The 20,229-nt window shown below is 60.4% G+C and overlaps 1 protein-coding gene across 1 annotated transcript in view; it reads right to left on the bottom strand.

Moving 5' to 3' along the window:
• The window catches only part of RASA3 (RAS p21 protein activator 3), an 85,073-nt gene that overhangs the window by 3,022 nt on the left and 61,822 nt on the right, over window positions 1-20,229 (bottom strand). The window contains exons 9-22 of the mRNA XM_043477394.1: window positions 18,994-19,098; window positions 17,837-17,993; window positions 15,915-16,063; window positions 15,256-15,370; window positions 14,705-14,779; window positions 14,178-14,301; window positions 13,764-13,870; window positions 12,825-12,902; window positions 11,082-11,159; window positions 10,619-10,692; window positions 9,791-9,897; window positions 9,420-9,502; window positions 5,876-6,084; window positions 5,636-5,739 (exon numbers count right to left, since the gene is read on the bottom strand). Coding sequence (XP_043333329.1) covers window positions 5,636-5,739; window positions 5,876-6,084; window positions 9,420-9,502; window positions 9,791-9,897; window positions 10,619-10,692; window positions 11,082-11,159; window positions 12,825-12,902; window positions 13,764-13,870; window positions 14,178-14,301; window positions 14,705-14,779; window positions 15,256-15,370; window positions 15,915-16,063; window positions 17,837-17,993; window positions 18,994-19,098 — 1,565 coding nt within the window. The remainder of the gene's footprint in view (window positions 1-5,635; window positions 5,740-5,875; window positions 6,085-9,419; window positions 9,503-9,790; window positions 9,898-10,618; window positions 10,693-11,081; window positions 11,160-12,824; window positions 12,903-13,763; window positions 13,871-14,177; window positions 14,302-14,704; window positions 14,780-15,255; window positions 15,371-15,914; window positions 16,064-17,836; window positions 17,994-18,993; window positions 19,099-20,229) is intronic.

Here is a 20,229-nt window from a genome sequence, read left to right as displayed (position 1 = left end):
CTCAACAGGTAACTTCTCCTAAGACCACCTCACTCCTGCTGAAGACCACACTGTGGCCACCAGGACCCCATCTGACCCCAGACACCTGAGCTGAGTCCTGCACTCCCGCTGCCTGGCCCAGGTGAGCCAGCATGAGGCCCCTCACCCTGGTCTGGGATGCAGAGCATCACCATCATCATCATCATCACCACTGATAGCACCATCATAAACTTCATCATCAACATCACCATCATCACCACCACTGTCACCCTCATCGCCTCATCTCCTCATCACCAACGTCATCACCCTCATCACCTCATCTCCTCATCACCAGCATCATCACCCTCATCGTCTCATCTCCTCATCACCAGCATCATCACCCTCATCACCTCATCTCCTCATCACCAGCATCATCACCCTCATCGCCTCATCTCCTCATCACCAGCGTCATCACCCTCATCGCCTCATCTCCTCATCACCAACGTCATCACCCTCATCACCTCATCTCCTCATCACCAGCATCATCACCCTCATCGCCTCATCTCCTCATCACCAGAATCATCACCCTCATCGTCTCATCTCCTCATCACCAGCATCATCACCCTCATCGTCTCATCTCCTCATCACCAGCATCATCACCCTCATCACCTCATCTCCTCATCACCAGCATCATCATGCGTCTCATCATCACATCATCTCCTCCTCATCACCAGCATCAAAATCCCCTCATCTCATCTCTCATCACCAGCATCATCACTCTCACCCATCACTCACCTCATCACCTCATCTCATCACTACACTGTCCAACCCTCATCAACCTCATCCCTCATCACCAGCATCATCACCCTCATCACCTCATCTCCTCATCACCCGCATCATCACCATCATTGTCTCATCTCCTCATCACCAGCATCATCACCCTCATCGTCTCATCTCCTCATCACCAGCATCATCACCATCATCACCTCATCTCCTCATCACTACCACTGTCACCCTCATCACCTCATCTCCTCATCACCAGCATCATCACCCTCATCACCTCATCTCCTCATCACCCGCATCATCACCATCATTGTCTCATCTCCTCATCACCAACGTCATCACCCTCATCTCCTCATCTCCTCATCACCAGCATCATCACCCTCATCGTCTCATCTCCTCATCACCAGCATCATCACCCTCATCGTCTCATCTCCTCATCACCAGCATCATCACCCTCATCTCCTCATCTCCTCATCACCAACGTCATCACCCTCATCGTCTCATCTCCTCATCACCAGCATCATCACCCTCATCTCCTCATCTCCTCATCACCAGCATCATCACCCTCATCACCTCATCTCCTCATCACCAGCATCATCACCATCATCACCTCATCTCCTCATCACTACCACTGTCACCCTCATCACCTCATCTCCTCATCACCAGCATCATCACCCTCATCACCTCATCTCCTCATCACCCGCATCATCACCATCATTGTCTCATCTCCTCATCACCAGCATCATCACCCTCATCGTCTCATCTCCTCATCACCAGCATCATCACCCTCATCTCCTCATCTCCTCATCACCAGCATCATCACCCTCATCACCTCATCTCCTCATCACCAGCATCATCACCATCATTGTCTCATCTCCTCATCACCAGCATCATCACCCTCATCGTCTCATCTCCTCATCACCAGCATCATCACCCTCATCACCTCATCTCCTCATCACCAGCATCATCACCCTCATCACCTCATCTCCTCATCACCAGCATCATCACCCTCATCACCTCATCTTCTCATCACCAGCATCATCACCCTCATCGCCTCATCTCCTCATCACCAGCATCATCACCCTCATCGCCTCATCTCCTCATCACCAGCATCATCACCATCGTCACCTCATCTCCTCCATCGCCAGCATCATCACCATCGTCACCACCACCACTGACATCACCATCATCACCCTCATCACCTCATCTCCTCATCACCAGCATCATCACCCTCATCATCTCATCTCCTCATCACCAACGTCATCACCCTCATCACCTCATCTCCTCATCACCAGCATCATCACCCTCATCACCTCATCTCCTCATCACCAGCATCATCACCCTCATCACCTCATCTCCTCATCACCAGCATCATCACCCTAATGTCCTCATCTCCTCATCACCAGCATCATCACCCTCATCACCTCATCTCCTCATCACCAGCATCATCACCCTCATCTCCTCAATCGCCAGCATCATCACCATCGTCACCTCATCTCCTCATCACCAGCATCATCACCCTCATCACCTCATCCCCTCATCACCAGCATCATCACCCTCATCACCTCATCTCCTCCATCACCAACATCATCACCATCGTCACCACCATCACCTTCATCACCATCACATCACCTTCACCACCTCCATCATCACCATCACCACCTCCATCATCACTATTACTGTCATCACCATTGTCACAGAAAGCTTCACTGCCTTTACTGACTCAGAAGGAATCTCCTAATTCTTACTGAAAAACCACGAGTCTGTGCAAAGGGTAACAGATTTAAACTTTCAAGGGAAAAGGGAACACGGTGTGAGGAAGATGACGGTTCCACACTTAAGAGATAAAGAAGCAGAGACCCGGGGGCACCAGAGTCGGGGGGACACACCGGCTGACGAGCCCGCGTCAGCCTGCCTCTGTTCCCCGAAGCCCTGCTGTGCTAACTGCTTGGCCTGGAGCAAGTCACTGAAGCGCCGAGCCTCAGTGAGCCGTGTTGGGAGACGGGGCTGCTGAGAGCAGGATGGGAATCACGGAAGGACCACACTGGGGAGGTGGACGGGGTGGAGACAGGGTGCAGGCAGGGAGACCCCGAGGATGGGGGGTGGGGCTGGGGACAGGATGCAGGCAGGGAGACCCAGGCCGCCTTAGGATGGGGCTGCGTGAACTGCTTCACAGGGTGGTCGGTGGGCCTCTTCCTGGAGGAGGAAGTCGGCGCTGCCTGGTGGGCGATGCGCCAGCTGGTCTCGCAGGGGATGCCAACGTGGCTCTGAATTAGGGTCTGTGTGCTGAGCACTGGGGCTCCCCGGGTGGCTCAGTGATACAGAACCTGTCTGCAAGGCAGAAGACTCAGGCTCGACCCTGGGTCGGGAAGCTCCCCTGGAGGAGGGCATGGCAGCCCACTCCAGTGTTCTTGCCTGGAGACTCCCACGGACAGAGGGGCCTGGCGGGCTGCAGTCCTCGGGGTCGCCCAGAGTCAGACACGATTTAAGTGATGCAGCGGCAGCGGCAGCGCCGTGCACCGTCCCAGGGCGTCAGGGAGCACGGCCAGGGTGACAGGAGCACGCTGGGAGAGGCTGGGAGGAGGGCCCAAGATTAGGCTGGGGGAGCAGGTCTTAATTCTGAGCCCGATGTCAGACACCAGACTTGTGACTGGACCAAAAACAGACCCCGAGCATCTGGAGGCCAGGAAGCTCACCCACTCCTCTTTAACAGGCTCCCAAAAGCGAGCCTGGCAGTGCTGGATTTCGTGCTGATGCCCGCCGGCAGCGGGCATGGTTTTATGAAACAGCTCCAGGAAGAAGGAGAAGCACAGGGCAGACACGGACAGGTCAACATGCGGACTTGCCGATGGGCCAGCCACATCCTGAGGACCAGAGGGCGGCGAGGTGGACTCTGCCAGGTGACAACGGAGGTAAGGTACTTGAAGTCGGGAGGACACCCAAGGGCCAGGTGATGCAGGACACAAAGACCCACAGGCCCAGCCACACATCAGTGTCTGCGCCCCGAGACGGAAGGTCAGGCCCACCCGGTCGCAGGGCGGACGGCGGCCCTGGGCCTGCATGCAGTGCTGCTTTGCGTCTGGAGTCACTCCGAGCCCTCCCCAGGCCCAGATGACCGGGTCTGTGCCCGGGGCACAGATAGGGTGGCCAGTCACCATCACCAGGACCCCGGCTGCACGGCTCTGATGGCAGCCGGGGCCCCACGCCAGCCCCTCAGCAGGGATCCTGCCAGCCCTGCTCTGGGCCCGCCCGCCCGAGGCCCCAGCTGCACCATCACCAAGCTCCCGGGGAGCACTGAGCAGGGTCCGTGCGTGAGGGTTGGGGACGGGTGACAGCGACACAGCCACGTCCAAGCCCCGAGAGGCTGCTTCTCCAGGGGAGCGGCCTTGGTACACAGGAGCCCACAGGCTGAGTGCTCAGGGCAGTCTGGCGAACACAGACAAGATCCCAAAGGGATGAGAGCCTCTGAAGGCAGACTGTCGGCCTCAAGGAAGCACTGAGGTTCCAGGCAGAGGCCTGAAGACCGTGGAAAGTGACTCAGTGCTTTGGCGCCTCTGTGAAGTGGGGGACACGGTCCCCAATCCTACTGACATCCTGTGTACCCTGCTTGTCAAGATCACTGCTGCCCAGGAGGGAGGCGAGGTGCTCAAGACCCCTTTCCCTCTGCTGGACGTCCATCCACCCGTCCAGCAAACAGGTGCCGAGTGCCTCCTGAGTTCCGGGTGTGGGGATGAGTCACACCAGACTTGCTTCTCAAGGCTCATGTGCATCACAGGTGAAGTGCTCTGAGACGACCATCATCGCAAAGACAGAGGCGAGCACAGGCTGTTGGGTGGAGGGGAACCTGCAGGCCACGGGGGTGTGAGACTGTGGGTGCGTCAGGGGCAAGGGCACAGGGGTCGCTGTGTGGCGCTGTGCACAGAGGGAGGTGGGCCTAAGAACAGCAGGCGGAGCTCACGGACAGGCAGCTGCATGCCTGTCAAAGCAGGCCACACGGACACTTCCAGGCCAGACCAGCGGACAACAAGAGTCTGACAGTCTTGTTTCCAGGCTCCTTCTGGGGGGCTTCAGGGCCCACTGCAGACTGTCCGACCCCAGCTCTGAGAAGCACCGGCCCCAGGGCATGGCTGGGGGATCCGTCCTGCATCTGCCTCTCGTGATGCAGCCCAGCCAAGCCCCTGGGCCTCCTGACTTGTCCCACCTACACTGCTTAGTTCAGTAGGGCAAGAAGAGCAACGAACACCCAGAGAGACGCAGCTGCATCGACATGCCTGGAGCTGCTGGGCAGGCACACTCGCTCACACACGGGTCCACACTCATGTGCACACACTCACACGGGTCCACACACATGTATACACACACTCACAACTGTCCATTCATGCACACTCGCTCACACACGGGTCCACACTCATGTGCACACACTCACACAGGTCCACACAGATGTATACACACACTCACAACTGTCCATTCATGCACACACGCTCATACACGGGTCCACACTCATGTGCACACACTCACACAGGTCCACACACATGTATACACACACTCACAACTGTCCATTCACAGTCCATTCATGTACACATGCGCTCACAAGTGTCCACACTCATGCACACAACATAAAAGGTCCACACTCATGCACACACACACACACACACACACACACACACACACATGCTCATGTCTCTCTGGAAAATGAAACCCTCTGGGGGCATGGGAGTTACTAAGACATAGGACCTTCTCAAGAATTTTGCAGTTCAGAGGCGGCAAGCTAAATCCCATCTTAAAATTACCCACAGAAACTGTTCCTAAAGTAACTTTCCAGAACAGCCACCAGCCTGCAGAAGCCTCCTCCGCTCCAGCGCTGTAACGCTGGCTCCCCCCAGCCCCGCCTCACCTTGCATCTTCTCGAGTTTGCTCATGTACGAGCTGAAGAGGGAGTAGATGCGTTCGGTCTCTCGGTCCCCGTCGATGTCCAGCTGGATGTTTGCTGGGAGGCCGCTGCACAGACACATGAGAGCGGTGGAGAGGAGGAGGGTCAGTTGTGATGTTGGTCACTTAGCGGCCCCTAAGGATGGAGGACCCGGCCCCTCACTGACCCCTGCTGGGGCTGGGGCGCTGACTGGTCACGACCTACCCAGTGCAGGGGGAGCAGCCCGCGGCCGTGTCCGAGGAGGCCCTGCAGCACAGCCAGTGGCCGTTCAGGTAGGCGGACGGGTGGTAGACGGCCAGGCGCTTCTGGTTGCGCTGGCTCACCTTGGTGAGGATGTCAGTCCAGGCTCTGGCCTCCACGCAGTTGTTGGCCTGGATGTACAGCGCCCGCTCGGGCTGGATGACCTGGAACATCTGAGAGCAGGAGGGCTCAGGGGGGCGCACGGCAGAGCCCCCGGCCTGCACCGCGAGGGCTGCCACTGGCCGTGCCAACCCGCCCAGGCTGCATGGGGGCACGGTGAGGCGGCAAGGCTTGGCTGGCTCAGCCCTGCTCGGCTGGGTTGGGCGCTGCCTTTCCTGGGCCCCAGGTGTACCGCCAGCCTGCCCCCGGGATGGCTGAAGTGGACGTGGCCATTACACAAAAGTGCCAGCTTCCCTGGGCCTCCTTCTTCCTTGAGTGAGACGGACTTTGTGCAAGACATGCCCCAGCAGACCTGTCCAGCCTCCTATCTGCATCCCCAGACCGGCTTCAGGACCAGTGCACGTGCTGTTGTCCATCCGAGAGGTGCCCCTCTCAGCCTGCCATGCCAGGGGCCCCTCCTCTGCCCTCCAGGCAGATGCTATGTCCCCCCTGAGGCTTCTCAGAGCCTCTGTTGCCGTTCCTGTTTATTATTCACTCAACAAACACTCCTGCGTCCAAGGCATTGTCCAAAGTTCTGGGGACTCAGTTGCCCAAACGGAGTTTCTGCTCTTGTGAGCGTCTAGCCAGCCAAAGACAAGAGTGAACCCAGGGCACAGGGGCTGCGTGAGGGAGGAGGGCTAGCGAGGGTCAGGAGAGAACCTCTAGGTAAATGGTCCTCCAGCTGCAATTGGATGGGCCACCTGGAGTTAACTGAGCTGAGTGGGGGCAGTGTGCAGCAGGGGCAAAGGCCCTGGGGCAGCCAGGGCTGGGCACTCCCAGCAGACACAGCCAGGCCGCCCACAGAAGAGCAGGGAGGTCGGCAGGCTCGGCCCCGGGAGGGCTGTCAGGCTGGACTTGTCAGACGGCGCAGGGGGCCAAGAGTTAGGGTATCAAAGTCCAAGGTGGCCTTTGCAAGGTGGGGAGGTGTGCTCAGAGAGGAAAGACAGAACAGGATTTGAAGGATTCCCAGAGGAGCTGGAGTTCAGGTTCCTGAGAGAATAGCCAAGGCTCCTCTGGCCGGCCCTACCCACACAAGCACTGTTGCACAGGCCGCAGACTGCACAATCTGTATACAGCTGGACAGAGGCAACACCCTGGAGGAAGGCACTCTGTTCCAATCCCCCCATTGGCTGGGCCCTCCGACAGGGCCTGCACTCTCCAGGCCTTCGAAAACGTCTCGCAAGTGGAGGAGGACGCTGGCCTACAGTTAGCTCGTGGGAACACCTCTGGGGAGGCAGCAAGAGAAAAGAACTCTGAAATTGGGAATTTCCTCTAATACTTCTCACACTAATTCTTCTAATTATTATCATTAAGGAATCACTCTACACCTGATGGAATGAGCGACTCTGGCTGCTTCAGGGTACGGTTCCACACCGTGTCCCTCCCTGGTCGTTGGGAGTGGGCTGCCCCCAGCCCCATCCTGGGGGCACCTGTCACCGGCCTGGGGGGCGCCGCAATGCTGTGCAGACACACACAGGGCAGGACAAGGGTGCGGACCACCCTCGCACCTGCCACGGGGCCACCTCCCAGCCCAAGACATCACCTCAGATCGCGCTGGGGGCAGGGAGGAAGCCAAGGTCAGGAGCCAGCGCGGGATGAGGGCAGCTGCCTCTGACCATCCGCCTAGCCAGCACTAACCCTCTGTGGCCACGGGGCTGGCCTCAGACCAGACAGAGGCCAGGCAGACCCACCCCGTACAGCTGGAGGCAGCTACGCAAACCAGACCTCCTGCAGGGGTCCAGCGCCGGGGGCAGACAGACGTGGGGTGGGAGGATCAGACTTGGCCAGGGTCTCTGAGCCGGGAGAGGGACTGGTGGACACCGGACGCTCGGGCCTGGAGGGGCTGCGGCAGCAGCTTGGGGCAACAATGGGGAGGCGGGGAGGCGGGTCTGGGGCGCCGCGGTCGGCCCAGGCCGGTCCTGCCCCCACGCAAGGGGGTCAGCTCCCAGCCAGCTCCAGGTCCTCCTCCTCGGCATGGTCATGGGGGAGTGGTCCCGAGACACGAGGGTGCTCAGTGACCTCGGAGGACACAGGACGCAGATGCCCAGAGCCTAGAGGGCACCCCGCTGAGCCCCAAAGGGCATGGGAGGCAACTTGTCTGAACACTGAAATGAAACCCCTCCTCACGGGAGGGTCCCTTGTGCAAAGGGCTCCAGATGACCATCCTCAGGATCCTGCTCAACCGGAACGTCCCCAGAACCATAAACCATGACGACTCAACACATAAAGGGGAACCGACTATGCGGAGGCCCCTTGCTGGGCTCCGCCTGCCGTCCACTTGGCCTGTGAGCACCCTGAGGATGACGACTGTCTGGCAGAGGAGAGCGCAAGGCGCTGACCGCCTGGCCAGGTGGTTCCTGCCCGCTCCATCCACCTGATGAAGGGGTGTCCTGGCCACCACCGTCCTCAGGGAGACCCAGTGGGGTCATCTCTCCTTCCACCCAGCCCTCGGGACACGGAAACAAGCCACAGAGAAGAGAGGCTCAGTCTGGGGCCGCTGAGCAGATGCCTACACTCCCGACGGGGCTTCGCCCACTGACGGCTGGACAGCGGGGCCCACGCTGTCCGCCACCCTCCCGGTCACAGTCAGGGTCTCTTAGGAAGACCAGTGAACCGTGTGTAGGATTTCAAGTTTTATCTATCAGTATTTACACCCCATCTGCCTTCAAAAAAGACTGCACATGACTTACACAAAATGCATCTAATGAAACTGAAAAAATATAAAAAATATTTTAAAAATTAGAAACAGAATTAGAGAAGAGAAATGGCAGCAGACTCAGGATAAACAGGACCTAAGTTCGCAGATTTTCTGAGAAAAACAGACAACCCAGAAAAGCCCTCGGATCAGGCTCTGGGAAGACAGCTGAGGGAGGGGGGACGGAGGGCCAGGACCCCACGGTGCCCACACGAGGCTGCAGGGACCTGCCGCCCGGAGACGAGCCCCTCGGAAAGTGGGTCGTCCTGGCGGCCAGTGTGGCCCCTGTGCCCCCCTCGGAGCTCGCAGGGGGACAGGAGGGGCAGGGTGGCTGTGTTTCCTCCTCCCCAGCGTGTGGCGCTGCTCGCCAGGCAGAAGCCAGGCACTGTCCTCCACCCCCACGGCCCCCACAGTGTCAGGGGAGCAAAGGCAAAGCGGGGGTCCCCAAGCTGTGTGCCAGCGCTCGGATGGTCAGCAGAGGTGGGCCTGTGGGAGGCCCATCAGGATGGAGGGCCCCACAGCCTCCGCCCAAAGCTGACTTTGGGAGAAACCCCATGGGTCCTGGCCGACCCGATGGGCAGGGTGGGCTCTCTGCTTCACAGGTCCAGGAGCAGACCAGGGCCTGGGGTGGGGCGGGGTGGGTGCGGGACTCACATTCTTCATCTTGAAGGACTCCTCCTCCAGCGGCTCCACGGCCAGGATGTTCTCGATGGGGATACTGTAGAGAGGCAGGTCCCCTGCGGCAGAGCACGCCATGAGCTCCAGGAGGGGCCGGTCCCCCCGCAGGCTCCCACGGGCCTCGAGTCCCCTGGGGATGCCCACCATCCAGACCAGGCCACCCATACGGGACAAGGGTGTCCAGCCCGAGACACGCCACCCAGGCCACCCTCTCAGAGCCCCCACCTCCCATGTAAGGAAGTGCTCACCCCAAAAGCAACCTGGAGCCCCACGGGGCCCAAGGTGAGGCTCTGATCCCTTGGAATAAAATATGTGAAAACAAGTAAAAAGTGACCTTGTCTTGTTACCTTTGCTTTTCTGGTAGGTAAATTCATGGTTTGTCAGGCGGAACCATCTTTTCTTAAAATTCTTCATCCCAAATCGTTTTCTCCCTTGTGCCCTCTTAATCATGAACCTGCCGTGAACAGGCCAGTTTGGTGGGTGAGTGGCCGAGGGCTGGGGCCAGGGCACCTGTCTGCCCACCCCCGCAGGCCAAAGTCACAAAATCAGAATAGCTCGCCACTTCCACTCCTGTGACATTTGATACGGATTATGGGGTTTCAGTATCTTATTTCCAAGGGACAGGATTTAACAATCAAAAGATGAAGGCCTCTACTTGTGATAAGTTTAGCCCCTGGGTTGGTGTCAACTGTCAACCTCAGGTTGCAAGTTGCTGACAACCCTGGTCTCCCAGAGCTCCAACAAGGAGCCCACCTCCTGCCCTCAAAACGTGGGCTGAAGGTGCTCCCAGAGCCAGTGCGGCAGTAGGCCCTGGCCCTGCAAGCATGTACTGGAGGCAAAGACAGTAGGAAGCCAGGGGCTCTGGGCTGCGTCCTGCGCTCTGGGCCCCGGCGGGGGACGCTCCTGCATGGGGGGCTGATGGAGGGCAGGGGCCCTCACTCTGCTGAGGGAGCCACCAGGCAGAAGCCTCTGACTACTTGGGGGCCGTTCAGTCTCCCCCCAACCCCCGCCCTGCAGACGGGTGTTTCTCCTCCTCTCTGCCTCAGCAGAGAACAAGCACAGGGGTGCAGCTCTGAGGTGTCTCAGAGCCACAGACCAAAGCCCCAGGCAGCTCTGGACACCCCTGGCCCCGCGGGCAGGCCCCCTGGCCCCGAGCCTCCTTCCTGCCGCCTCACCCTTCCTTAAGCAGGATGGGCTGCTGCACGCTCTTGGGGTCTCTTCTCCCGGAGGATGAGATCAAATCCAGGAACTGAAGTGGGATGGAAAGCAGACAGTTATGGGGAAACTGCAAAAACTGCCTGGGCACCCTACGTCTCCTGCAGCCAGAGGAGAGGCGGGTCTGAGCGCAGGGGCAGGCAGAGCCCCTCAAGGAACCACAGAGGCTGGGCCCCACCTCAGCCTGCCCCTCCCGGGAAGGTCTCGCTGCACCCAGAGCTGCGCCTGCTCTAGAGAGCCGCCAGGCCCCAGGTGACTCGTGGAGGTTCACCCTCCCCTTTCCCGGAGCTCGAAGCCACCCCGGCTCCCTCCCAGCTCCCCACCTCCAGGTTTGGCCCCTCACGGCCTCCCCGCTCAGCTCAGCCTCCCACCAGTCACCCACCTCCGCCTCTGGGAGTCTGTGTAACTGATGCTGAGACTTACGTTTTTCACCGCGTCAGCGTACTTCTGCTCATTGAAGAATTCGTAGAACGCAGCCATGTAGGACTCCTTAAAACTGGCCTAAAACAGAAAAGGTCACTTAAACGAAGCCTGAGGTCGCTTGGCCCAAACCTGAAAGACCTGGAGTGTGGACGCAACAAGCCTCAGCTCGGGGCTGAGAACAAGAGGCCGGCATCTCTTTCCAGCAGTGCGGAGTGCAGGCACGCCCCTGCTGCAGAGACCTGCCGCACGCCACAGGAGGGGCTCCACTCAAGCTGTGCTTAAAATGCCAACTACACAGGGTCCTGGTCCTGGGTGAGACCTGTCACGCACGATTCAACACCCTTCGCGGGCATGTGGCTCCTAGATGCATTGCTGGGATGGGGGGGGTCCTCACTTTCAGGAGTCAGGTCAACGGCAGGAGGAACCTGGGGGTCTCTGTCCACATGAGTCACTTTATTACAAGGGGATCTGTGTGGACCTCAGCCCGGCAGGGGCCCGCTCATTGCTTCGGCTGACAGATGCTGGGCTGACGGACAGACAGAGCATGGGGCTTGGGCCTGCTTCTGTGTGTGTCACTTAGGTTCTGAGAAAGCTGAGCATTTGGCCTGCAGGGGCTGCTGTCTGCAGGGCTGGGGTGGGGCATGTGGGGCCGTGAACACAGTAGGGGGGCAGGGGCCACTGTCTGCAGGGCTGGGGGCTGGGGTCACGCGGGGCTGTGGACATAGGAGAAGGGCAGGGGCGGGAGCCCCTGTGGGTCGCGGCTCTACCTTTTCCCGACAAAGCCTGATGGGCCCACCTCTGAGCAGCAGGCCACGTCACAGCCCGTGCATGGAGGACCCAGCACCCGCACCACGGTCCTCATGTGTGGACCTCAGGGCCCCGCAGTCAGTCTCAAGGAGCCCCAGTGAAGGGGAGACAAATGAGCTCGGGCCTGGGGAAGGAGGGGCTGCCTCTGGCTGTGTGTGAAGGCTTTGGTCACTGGGAGGCGCCTCAACTTCCTTAAAGTGCTCAGGCTGAGAATGCCCAGCTGTGCAGTGGGGCTGGGTAGTGTCTGCCGCCAAGGGCACACGTCTGCAGATCCACATACAGCAGTGGAAGTGCCAGCCACTTACAGGGGACAGTTACCATGCACAGGCGGCACCACAGTCCACAGGGGACAGTCACCACCTACAGGGACAGTCGCCACGTACAGGTGATGTCCCCACCCATGAGGGATGTCACCACCTGCAGGGACAGTCGCCATGTACAGGTGATGTCACCACCTACAGGGACAGTCGCCATGCACAGGAGACATCACCACCCACAGGCAACATCACAACCTGTAGGGTCAGTCACCATGTACAGGTGATGTCACCACCCATGAGGGATGTGACCACCTACAGGGACAGTCTTGTTGTACAGGTGACATCATGGCCCATGGGGGACGGTCACCACCTAGAGGGACAGTCATCATGTACAGGTGATGTCACCACCCATGAGGGATGTCACCACCTGCAGGGACAGTCGCCATGTACAGGTGACATCACTGCCCAACGGGACAGTCACCATGTATAGGTGACATGACATCACCACCCATGGGTGACGTCACACCTTCAGGGGATGCCACCACCACCTGCTGTTACTCTGTTCCTCCCAAAAGGTGCTCTTACAGCCTCATATGGGGAGGCCAGGTGGTGACTCTCCTCATCCTATTATTCCACGTCCTCCTTTGTATTGAAAAGAGAATTAAAGTCAGTGACTCACAGACTTGGACTTGGACAGACTGCCTAGAGTCTGAATGGTCTTCGAAACAAGTGTCAGCGTCCTCGATGTCTGTGGGTCCTGCCAGAGACAAGAAGGTGACGGTCTCTCAGACGAGTTGTGCTGAGCCCAGCACTGCCACCAATAAAAGGAAGCGCACCCCTAAAAGCGGTCCCGTCGTGCCTGTCATCCGTGAGGGAGCAGCTAAACACAAGCCTGCTGGATTCACAGGTCCCTGCAGACCCTCCACCTGTACGGCTGGGAACTGCTGAAAAGGCGGGCCCTCGGGCCACTCACGCCCAGCGCTGCCAGCCAAGGGGCCGGTCTCTGGCCACATCTCCCAGGACCTGCCCAGGGGCCCCTCGCCCTCCACATCGCTCACAGGCTGAACTCAAACCCAGGAATGGGCCATCACCCTGGGCTTTCCACCAAGCACTGGGGCCGCCTGGCACATTGTGCATGAGGATGTGGGCCTCGCTCAGGGTCATGGTGGGAGCGCACATGCTCACCAAAAGTCCATGCTGACCACCTGGCCTGAATATGACTGAATATGCCCAAGGTCAGACACACTCTGTCTTCCCATGGTGGGTGGGGTGGCGTCAGCCCTCAGCTGAAGCCCTGGTCATACCATCCGACGGTTTTAATGACATGACTTAGATCAGAATGTCTCAGCACCTTCCGGAGATAAGGACTTGAGGGCCTGTGGCTCATCCATAACTCAGTTACCACGTGGAGCTGTCTCTGCACCTTCCCCAACTCGGCTAGCAGCACCTTCCCTAACCCCTGTGGGTCCAGGGGGCTGGACGGGTCAGGAGGGCTGGGCGGGTCAGGGCAGTGGGACAGGTCAGGGAAGCTGGGCGGGTCAGGGCAGCTGGACGGGTCAGGGCGGCTGGGCGGGTCTGGTTGACTAGTCCCCGTGTGCTTTGCCTGAGCCTCACTCACCGTGTGGTGGGGCGTGAGCTGGAAGAGGTTGGGGGACAGGATGGCTGGAGCGAAGAACCGCAGGAAAATGAAGCTGCTCACAGCTGTGTACCGTACATCCAGGTCATCTGTGGTGGAGACAGACAGACAGACTTGCCTGGGCTTCTGGAGCCACAGGGAGAAACCAGGGCGGGGAAGAAAACAGGAGCCACGGGGACAAAGCTCGGCTGGGAGCTGCGACTCCCTGGGCCGGGCTGGGGTCTGACTCCCCCAGGGGCGGGTATAGACAGGGGAGAGTAGACAGCGGGGGCAGAGCTGGGGGTGCAAACAGGGGGCCCTCCACGATGGTGCCCGACCCCTCCCAGCAGCAACGGCCGGAGCCCTAACCCTGACGGGGCCTGGAGGCCTCTCCGTGAGGGACCCACGAGCACTCACCCTGGAAGCGCTTGGCAGCCGCCTCCCGCAAAGAGAAGAAGATGTCACACATGACGGTGGGGCAGCTCACCCCCGATTTGGTGATGACGCTGAACACGCGGTCCACGAACTGCCGCAGGTTCTCCTGCAAAGGCGCAGGGCAGTGCCGGCTGCACCCAGCCATCCCGGGACTGCGGAGCTGGCTGCTCAGAGCCCCGCAGCCCCCAGGGCCCTCAGGCAAGACTTCCCGCCACGGGTCAGGACCAGCGCGCTGTGGAGTCCAGACCCTGCATCCAACCAGGGAGGGCGGAGGGGCACGTTGTGGCCGCCCCCCCTGCCGACCAAGGGCCCATAGATGGCCACGGGATGCGACCTCCAAAGGCCAGGACCCCTCTGGGCTCTTAGAGGCACAGACAGCGTGAGCCGCGGGCCGGGCCTGGAGCAGTGTGGCGGCTGGTGCCTGAGTGGCCCCCACAGCGCTGCAGGTCAGGCACCCTGGCCCCACACCCTGCCCATCCTGAGTGTGCGGCAGGGCACACGGGCCTCACCATGTTGCTCTCCAGGCTCTCACCGTCCTTCAGCCTCACGGGGTCAATCTCACAGGACTTGTGACTCTGGCAAATCTACAAAGAGCGTTTGGGACAAGCCACACATGAGCTGATCTGGGGCCCAGGCGGGCGGAGGTCCCAGCGGGCCTGGCCAGACCACGGAGCACCAGCTCAAGGGGGGTGAGCTCCCATGGGTTCACTCACGGGTCACCACAAGGCACCCTCAGGGCTCGGTTCACAGAGCAAACCGGAATCTAGTCTCAGTCCTCGCAACTGCAAAGGACCCGTTTCCTGTGAAACGGTTCTGAGGAAACGCCCCTCCGGGAAAGGGGACCCGGAGGAGCGGCCTCTAGGACTGGGGAAGGAGGCGTCCTCCCGTGCGTCCTCCTGTCTGAGCGGAATGACGGACTTTCTGAAGTATTTTTCTAATTTGAGAAAATGAGGGAGGCTCTGGGATGCTCCAAGGCCCCCTTGGGAGGCGGGGGAGGCTGGCGTGGCGGCAACAGCTCTGGGCTCCGGGGGCGCCGGCCTCCCCTCCTGCTGGCCCTCACCTCCTCTATGGTGGGTTTCAGGGTGACGTGTAGGTACTGCATGCCCGCCAGCTTCATTGTCTCATCGATGCACTTGGATGTCAGCGAGTTTCCTCGGAAGATGGTGTTGGGGTCCCTAGAAAACAGCACGGATAGGGAGGCGTCCAGGGAGTGGGGGGCTGCCCTGACCAATGGACGCCTTGCAGCAGCCAGGGGTCCAGGCCTGCCTGCTGTGTAACTAACCCCCCACCACTGCAGCCACCACGGGGCCCCCCGGGCCCTGCACTTCGAGAGCCTCATCTGGTCTTTAGGGCACAGGACAGCACCAGGGGCAGAGGGTGGCCTTGCCACAACGCCACAGACACGTGTGGGTCTTTCTGAGCCGTTGCTCCCAGCAGAGCCCGCCTCCTAGAACAGCTGCAGGCCCTGGGGAGCAGGGACCCGGCCCCTGACCCGGGCTTCTTGCTCACCCTGCAGTCCCAACCTCGGAACTGAGCTGCCCCCAGGCACCCGGCTCCCCGCTCTCCCGCCCCCCCAACTCGTTTCCAGGAGAAGAGGCAAAATTTTAGAAGAGCCAGCGTGTTGGTGATGTCCGCGTGGCTGCCTGCAGCTGCCTGGGCCCCGCCCAGCCCCGCATCAGGCCGGGACCCCAGAGGGCCTCGGGCCCGGCTGGCACTCACTGGGTCCTGCGGACCTCGGCGCTGGCGATGGCACTGATGAACGGCACCACCCGGCCGTAATGCAGGAAGAGCCGCACCAGCGGGATGGCCGCCTCCTGCTTCTCCCTGCAGACCTCGCCCAGGATGTGAGCCGCCGACGCGGAGACAGGCTGGGGCAGGGTGCGGGAAGTGAGCCCCCGCCCGCCCGGCCCGCTCCCGGTGCCCCGCCCACCGCCCACAGCAGTACCAGCCGCTATGCAGAGGGCCCACCCGCGACCCTGGGGCCACAGTCAGAGACACCGCACGTCCTGGGCCTGCCGGGTTCCCATGACTCTCCTGTGGGGTGTGGGGGTCCCCGTGGCTCTCCTGTGGGGTGTGGGGATTCCCATGGCTGTCCTGTGGGGTGTCGGGGTTCCTGTGGCTCTCCTGTGGGGTGTGGGGATTCCCATGGCTGTCCTGCAGGGTGTGGGGGTTCCCATGGCTGTCCTGTGGGGTGTGGGGGTTCCCATGGCTCTCCTGTGGGGTGTGGGGGTTCCCGTGGCTCTCGTGTGGGGTGTGGGGGTTCCCATGGCTGTCCTGTGGGGTGTGGGGGTTCCCGTGACTCTCCTGTGGGGTGTGGGGGTTCCTGTGACTCTCCTGTGGGGTGTGGGGGTTCCCGTGGCCGTCCTGTGGGGTGTGGGGTTTCCCGTGGCCATCCTGTGGGGTGTGGGGGTTCCCGTGGCAGTCCTGTGGGGTGTGGGGGTTCCCGTGGCTGTCCTGTGGGGTGTGGGGGTTCCTGTGGCTGTCCTGTGGGGTGTGGGGTTTCCCATGGCTCTCCTGTGGGGTGTGTGGGTTCCCGTGGCTCTCCTGTGGGGTGTGGGGGTTCCCGTGGCTCTCGTGTGGGGTGTGTGGGTTCCCGTGGCTGTCCTGTGGGGTGTGGGGGTTCCCGTGGCTTTCATGTGTGGTGTGGGTTCCCGTGGCTCTCATGTGTGTGTGTGGGGGTTCCCGTGGATGTCTTGTGGGGTGTGGGGTTCCCGTGGCTGTCCTGTGGGGTGTGGGTTCCCGTGTCTCTCGTGTGTGGTGTGGGTTCCCGTGGCTGTCCTGTGGGGTGTGGGGTTCTGTGATTTTTCTGGGGGTGTGAGGGTCCGTGGCTCTCGTGTGGGGTGTGTTGGGTTCCCGTGGCTGTCCTGTGGGGTGTGTGGGTTCCCGTGGCTGTCCTGTGCGGTGTGGGGGTTCCCGTGGCTCTCGTGTGGGGTGTGTGGGTTCCCGTGGCTGTCCTGTGGGGTGTGTGGGTTCCTGTGATTGTCCTGTGGGGTGTGGGGGTTCCCGAGGCTGTCCTGTAGGTGTGGGGGTTCCCATGGCTCTCCTGTAGGGTGCGGGGTTCCCAAGGCTCTCCTGTGGACTGTGGGGGTTCCCGTGGCTCTCCTGTGGGGTTTTGGGGTTCCTGTGGCTGTCCTGTAGGGTGTGGGGTTCCCAAGGCTCTCCTGTGGACTGTGGGGGTTCCCGTGGCTCTCCTGTGGGGTTTTGGGGTTCCCGTGGCTGTCCTGTAGGGTGTGGGGTTCCCAAGGCTCTCCTGTGGACTGTGGGGGTTCCCGTGGCTCTCCTGTGGGGTTTTGGGGTTCCCGTGGCTGTCCTGTAGGGTGTGGGGTTCCCAAGGCTCTCCTGTGGACTGTGGGGGTTCCCGTGGCTCTCCTGTGGGGTTTTGGGGTTCCCATGGCTGTCCTGTAGGGTGTGGGGTTCCCAAGGCTCTCCTGTGGACTGTGGGGGTTCCCGTGGCTCTCCTGTGGGGTTTTGGGGTTCCCATGGCTCTCCTGTAGGGTGTAGGTCCCCACCCCCAGTAAAGGGAGACACAGACAGTCCTGAGCACTAGGCAGGCTGGGAGGTCCAGGCTGAGGGCTGGTAGTGGGGGCAGGCTGCCAGGTGCCGGGTGGAGGTGGGCAGGGCCATGGGGGCCACGCAGGTACCTCCACGTCCGCAGACCTCAGCAGCAGGTCCCGCAGAGGGCTGTAGTAGTCAGAGGAGAAAACGTGGTCTTCCGTGTAGACCACATTCAAGCGCAGGGAGCCCAGATCCCCTGGCTTCAAGCTCTTGCTGCCACTGTCCCGAGGCTGAAGGAAGTACCTGGTGCGGGACACACGGACGGGTGGCATGAGGCCGCCGCTCCCCAGGGACCCTGCTGCAGTGGTCCTCCTGACATGGGCTGGGTCAGTGTCTGAGGTGAGAGGGCTCGCGGATACTGCAGGACCCACCTCCCAGGGGCCACCCCGACCCCTCCCACAGAGTCCCTGCACCTGGGGCGGCCCCCACCTGATCCCCTCAAAGGGTCTGTATTGGGGGTGGCCCCTACGGTCGCTCACTTTGGGCTGATCACAGAGCCACAGACTCAGAAGTGGGGGTGTGGGGTGGGAGGAACAGACATGGCCATGAGCAGTGCAGGAGACTCTGCAGTAAAACCATTTACCCTGGAGAATGACCCCTGAGAACAGCCATCCCTGAGCAGCGCCGGGTGGAAAGATGCTCAGAAATGGACATTAGTAGGGAGGGAGGGCTCGTACTATGGGCTGGGTGGCCCCAGGCACAGGGCACCCAGCGGTGCTCCTGACGGACACCCTTGCCCTCCCGGCCCACCCATGGCCTTGCAGCACCCAGCTGCCCTGAGCTCCCATGCCAGGCAGCCTGAGGTACGAGCAACTGAGGCACTGACCGTCTGCTGGCCTCCCGTCCAGCCCCATCCCAAGGGCAGGCTGTTGTTCAAGCAGGGCTGCCTGGGAACTGAAATAGGAATTCCAGTTTCCTGGGGCAGATGCTCCCTGGGGCACAGCACCAACGTCTGCCCACGTGTTGGCAGGTGAGTAGGCTCTGGGGTGAGGCGTGAGGCGAGTGATCTACGCCTGCCCCCACCCCAGTGGTGGGCCGGGGCGGGGAAGCCACTGTCGGGGCTCAGCCTGCGAACCTGGGGTCTGCTCTCTCCCTGTGACATGGTGACGAAACCCGTGGGCCCAGGAGCCTGGAGTCTAGGCAGGAGGCAGGGGGCGGGGTCCTGGTCTCAGGGCACCTGAGGGCCCGCCTGCTGGCACCCAGGGCCGTGAGCACAGACGCTGCCAGACCGCGGGGACCTCACCAGGCTTCGTGGGGGCTGGACTGCCGCAGCACCTTCAGCGGGACCCTCAGCTCCCCGAGGAACTCATCCCCGAACTTCAGGTTGCTGGCGTTCCACAGGTCCACCCTGGAAGGCAGAAAGCACGAGGCCTCTGACCAGGCGGCCAGGCAACGGGAACCCCGAAGCCCAGAGCTGGAGCAGGACAGGCCCGCAGGCCACTCTGAGCACAGCTGAAGCCTGAGGTCCAAGCTGCTCAGGCCCTTGGCGGGAGAGCTGCTCACCCAGAGCCCCACCCCACGGGCCCTGCAGGACAGACCCCAGCCTGTCCCCGACTGAGTGTCAGAACCTCGGGCTTCAAGGGAAATCCTGACCCACAGGAGAGCAAGCTTACACGGTGTCACATCTGGAGAAGCCCTATGGTTCTCACGAGCATGGTGGTCAGACCCACTGTGGCCACCCCAGACTCAGGCTTATGATCTGTCCCCAGACACGGGGGTGGTGCAGCAGCCAGGGAGGCAAGAGGGCTGGCGAGGCCCAGAGGGATGCTGGGCTGTGCACTAGAGGCCCCACCGCAGGGCCCCGAAGCAGTGGAACCGTGTGCCAGGCCAGGCCTCACACACAGAGGGACTTGGAACCTTTGCTCTGCGCCTGGGAAGACACTGCAAGGTGAACACAGACCATGTGGCCTCTAGCCACCACCTGGCATCCTTGTGTTAAAATGATCCAGAAAACTGATGTTCCTGTCTATAGATGAGAGAGTTAAATCTTAGGTAGGTTGATAAGGAGTCCAGGGCCTTCTAGGAGGAGAAAGGGACAAACATTTTTTTCTACATTGCTTTATCTTAGTCACATAAGACATTTTACCTTAAACTCTGAGTTGTTATAACAACAGTCTTTAACACTAACTTTCTTTAAGCCTAGAGCTAATGATTACACAACAATACAACAAAACAATTCATCTTGCTCCAGGGTATGTTTTCCCTAAAGCTCTGTACTAATGATTATATAACAATATCTTGCTCAAGGACACGTTTTTTCCTCTTAACAGGAACCCTCTGACTAACCTTGCTATCTTAAGAGTATGCTGTGGGAGTGGGTCTGGCAAAAGTACATAAAGCCTTGATCAGACTAGTGAGGGGGGCACTCCCCATTCCCCTTCTGATGTCTGTGTCAGAAGCTTTCTCTCTCCTTTTTCACTGTAATAAAACTTCTGCCACACAAGGGGCAGAGTGATCAAGCCTGGCCCCTGGCCCGAAG

This window comes from Cervus canadensis, chromosome 9 (genome assembly GCF_019320065.1).
Source record: "Cervus canadensis isolate Bull #8, Minnesota chromosome 9, ASM1932006v1, whole genome shotgun sequence".
NCBI classification, from domain to species: Eukaryota; Metazoa; Chordata; class Mammalia; order Artiodactyla; family Cervidae; genus Cervus; species Cervus canadensis.
The sequence above is the reverse complement of the archived record's forward strand: the minus strand, read 5'-3'. Positions and strand labels throughout refer to the sequence as shown.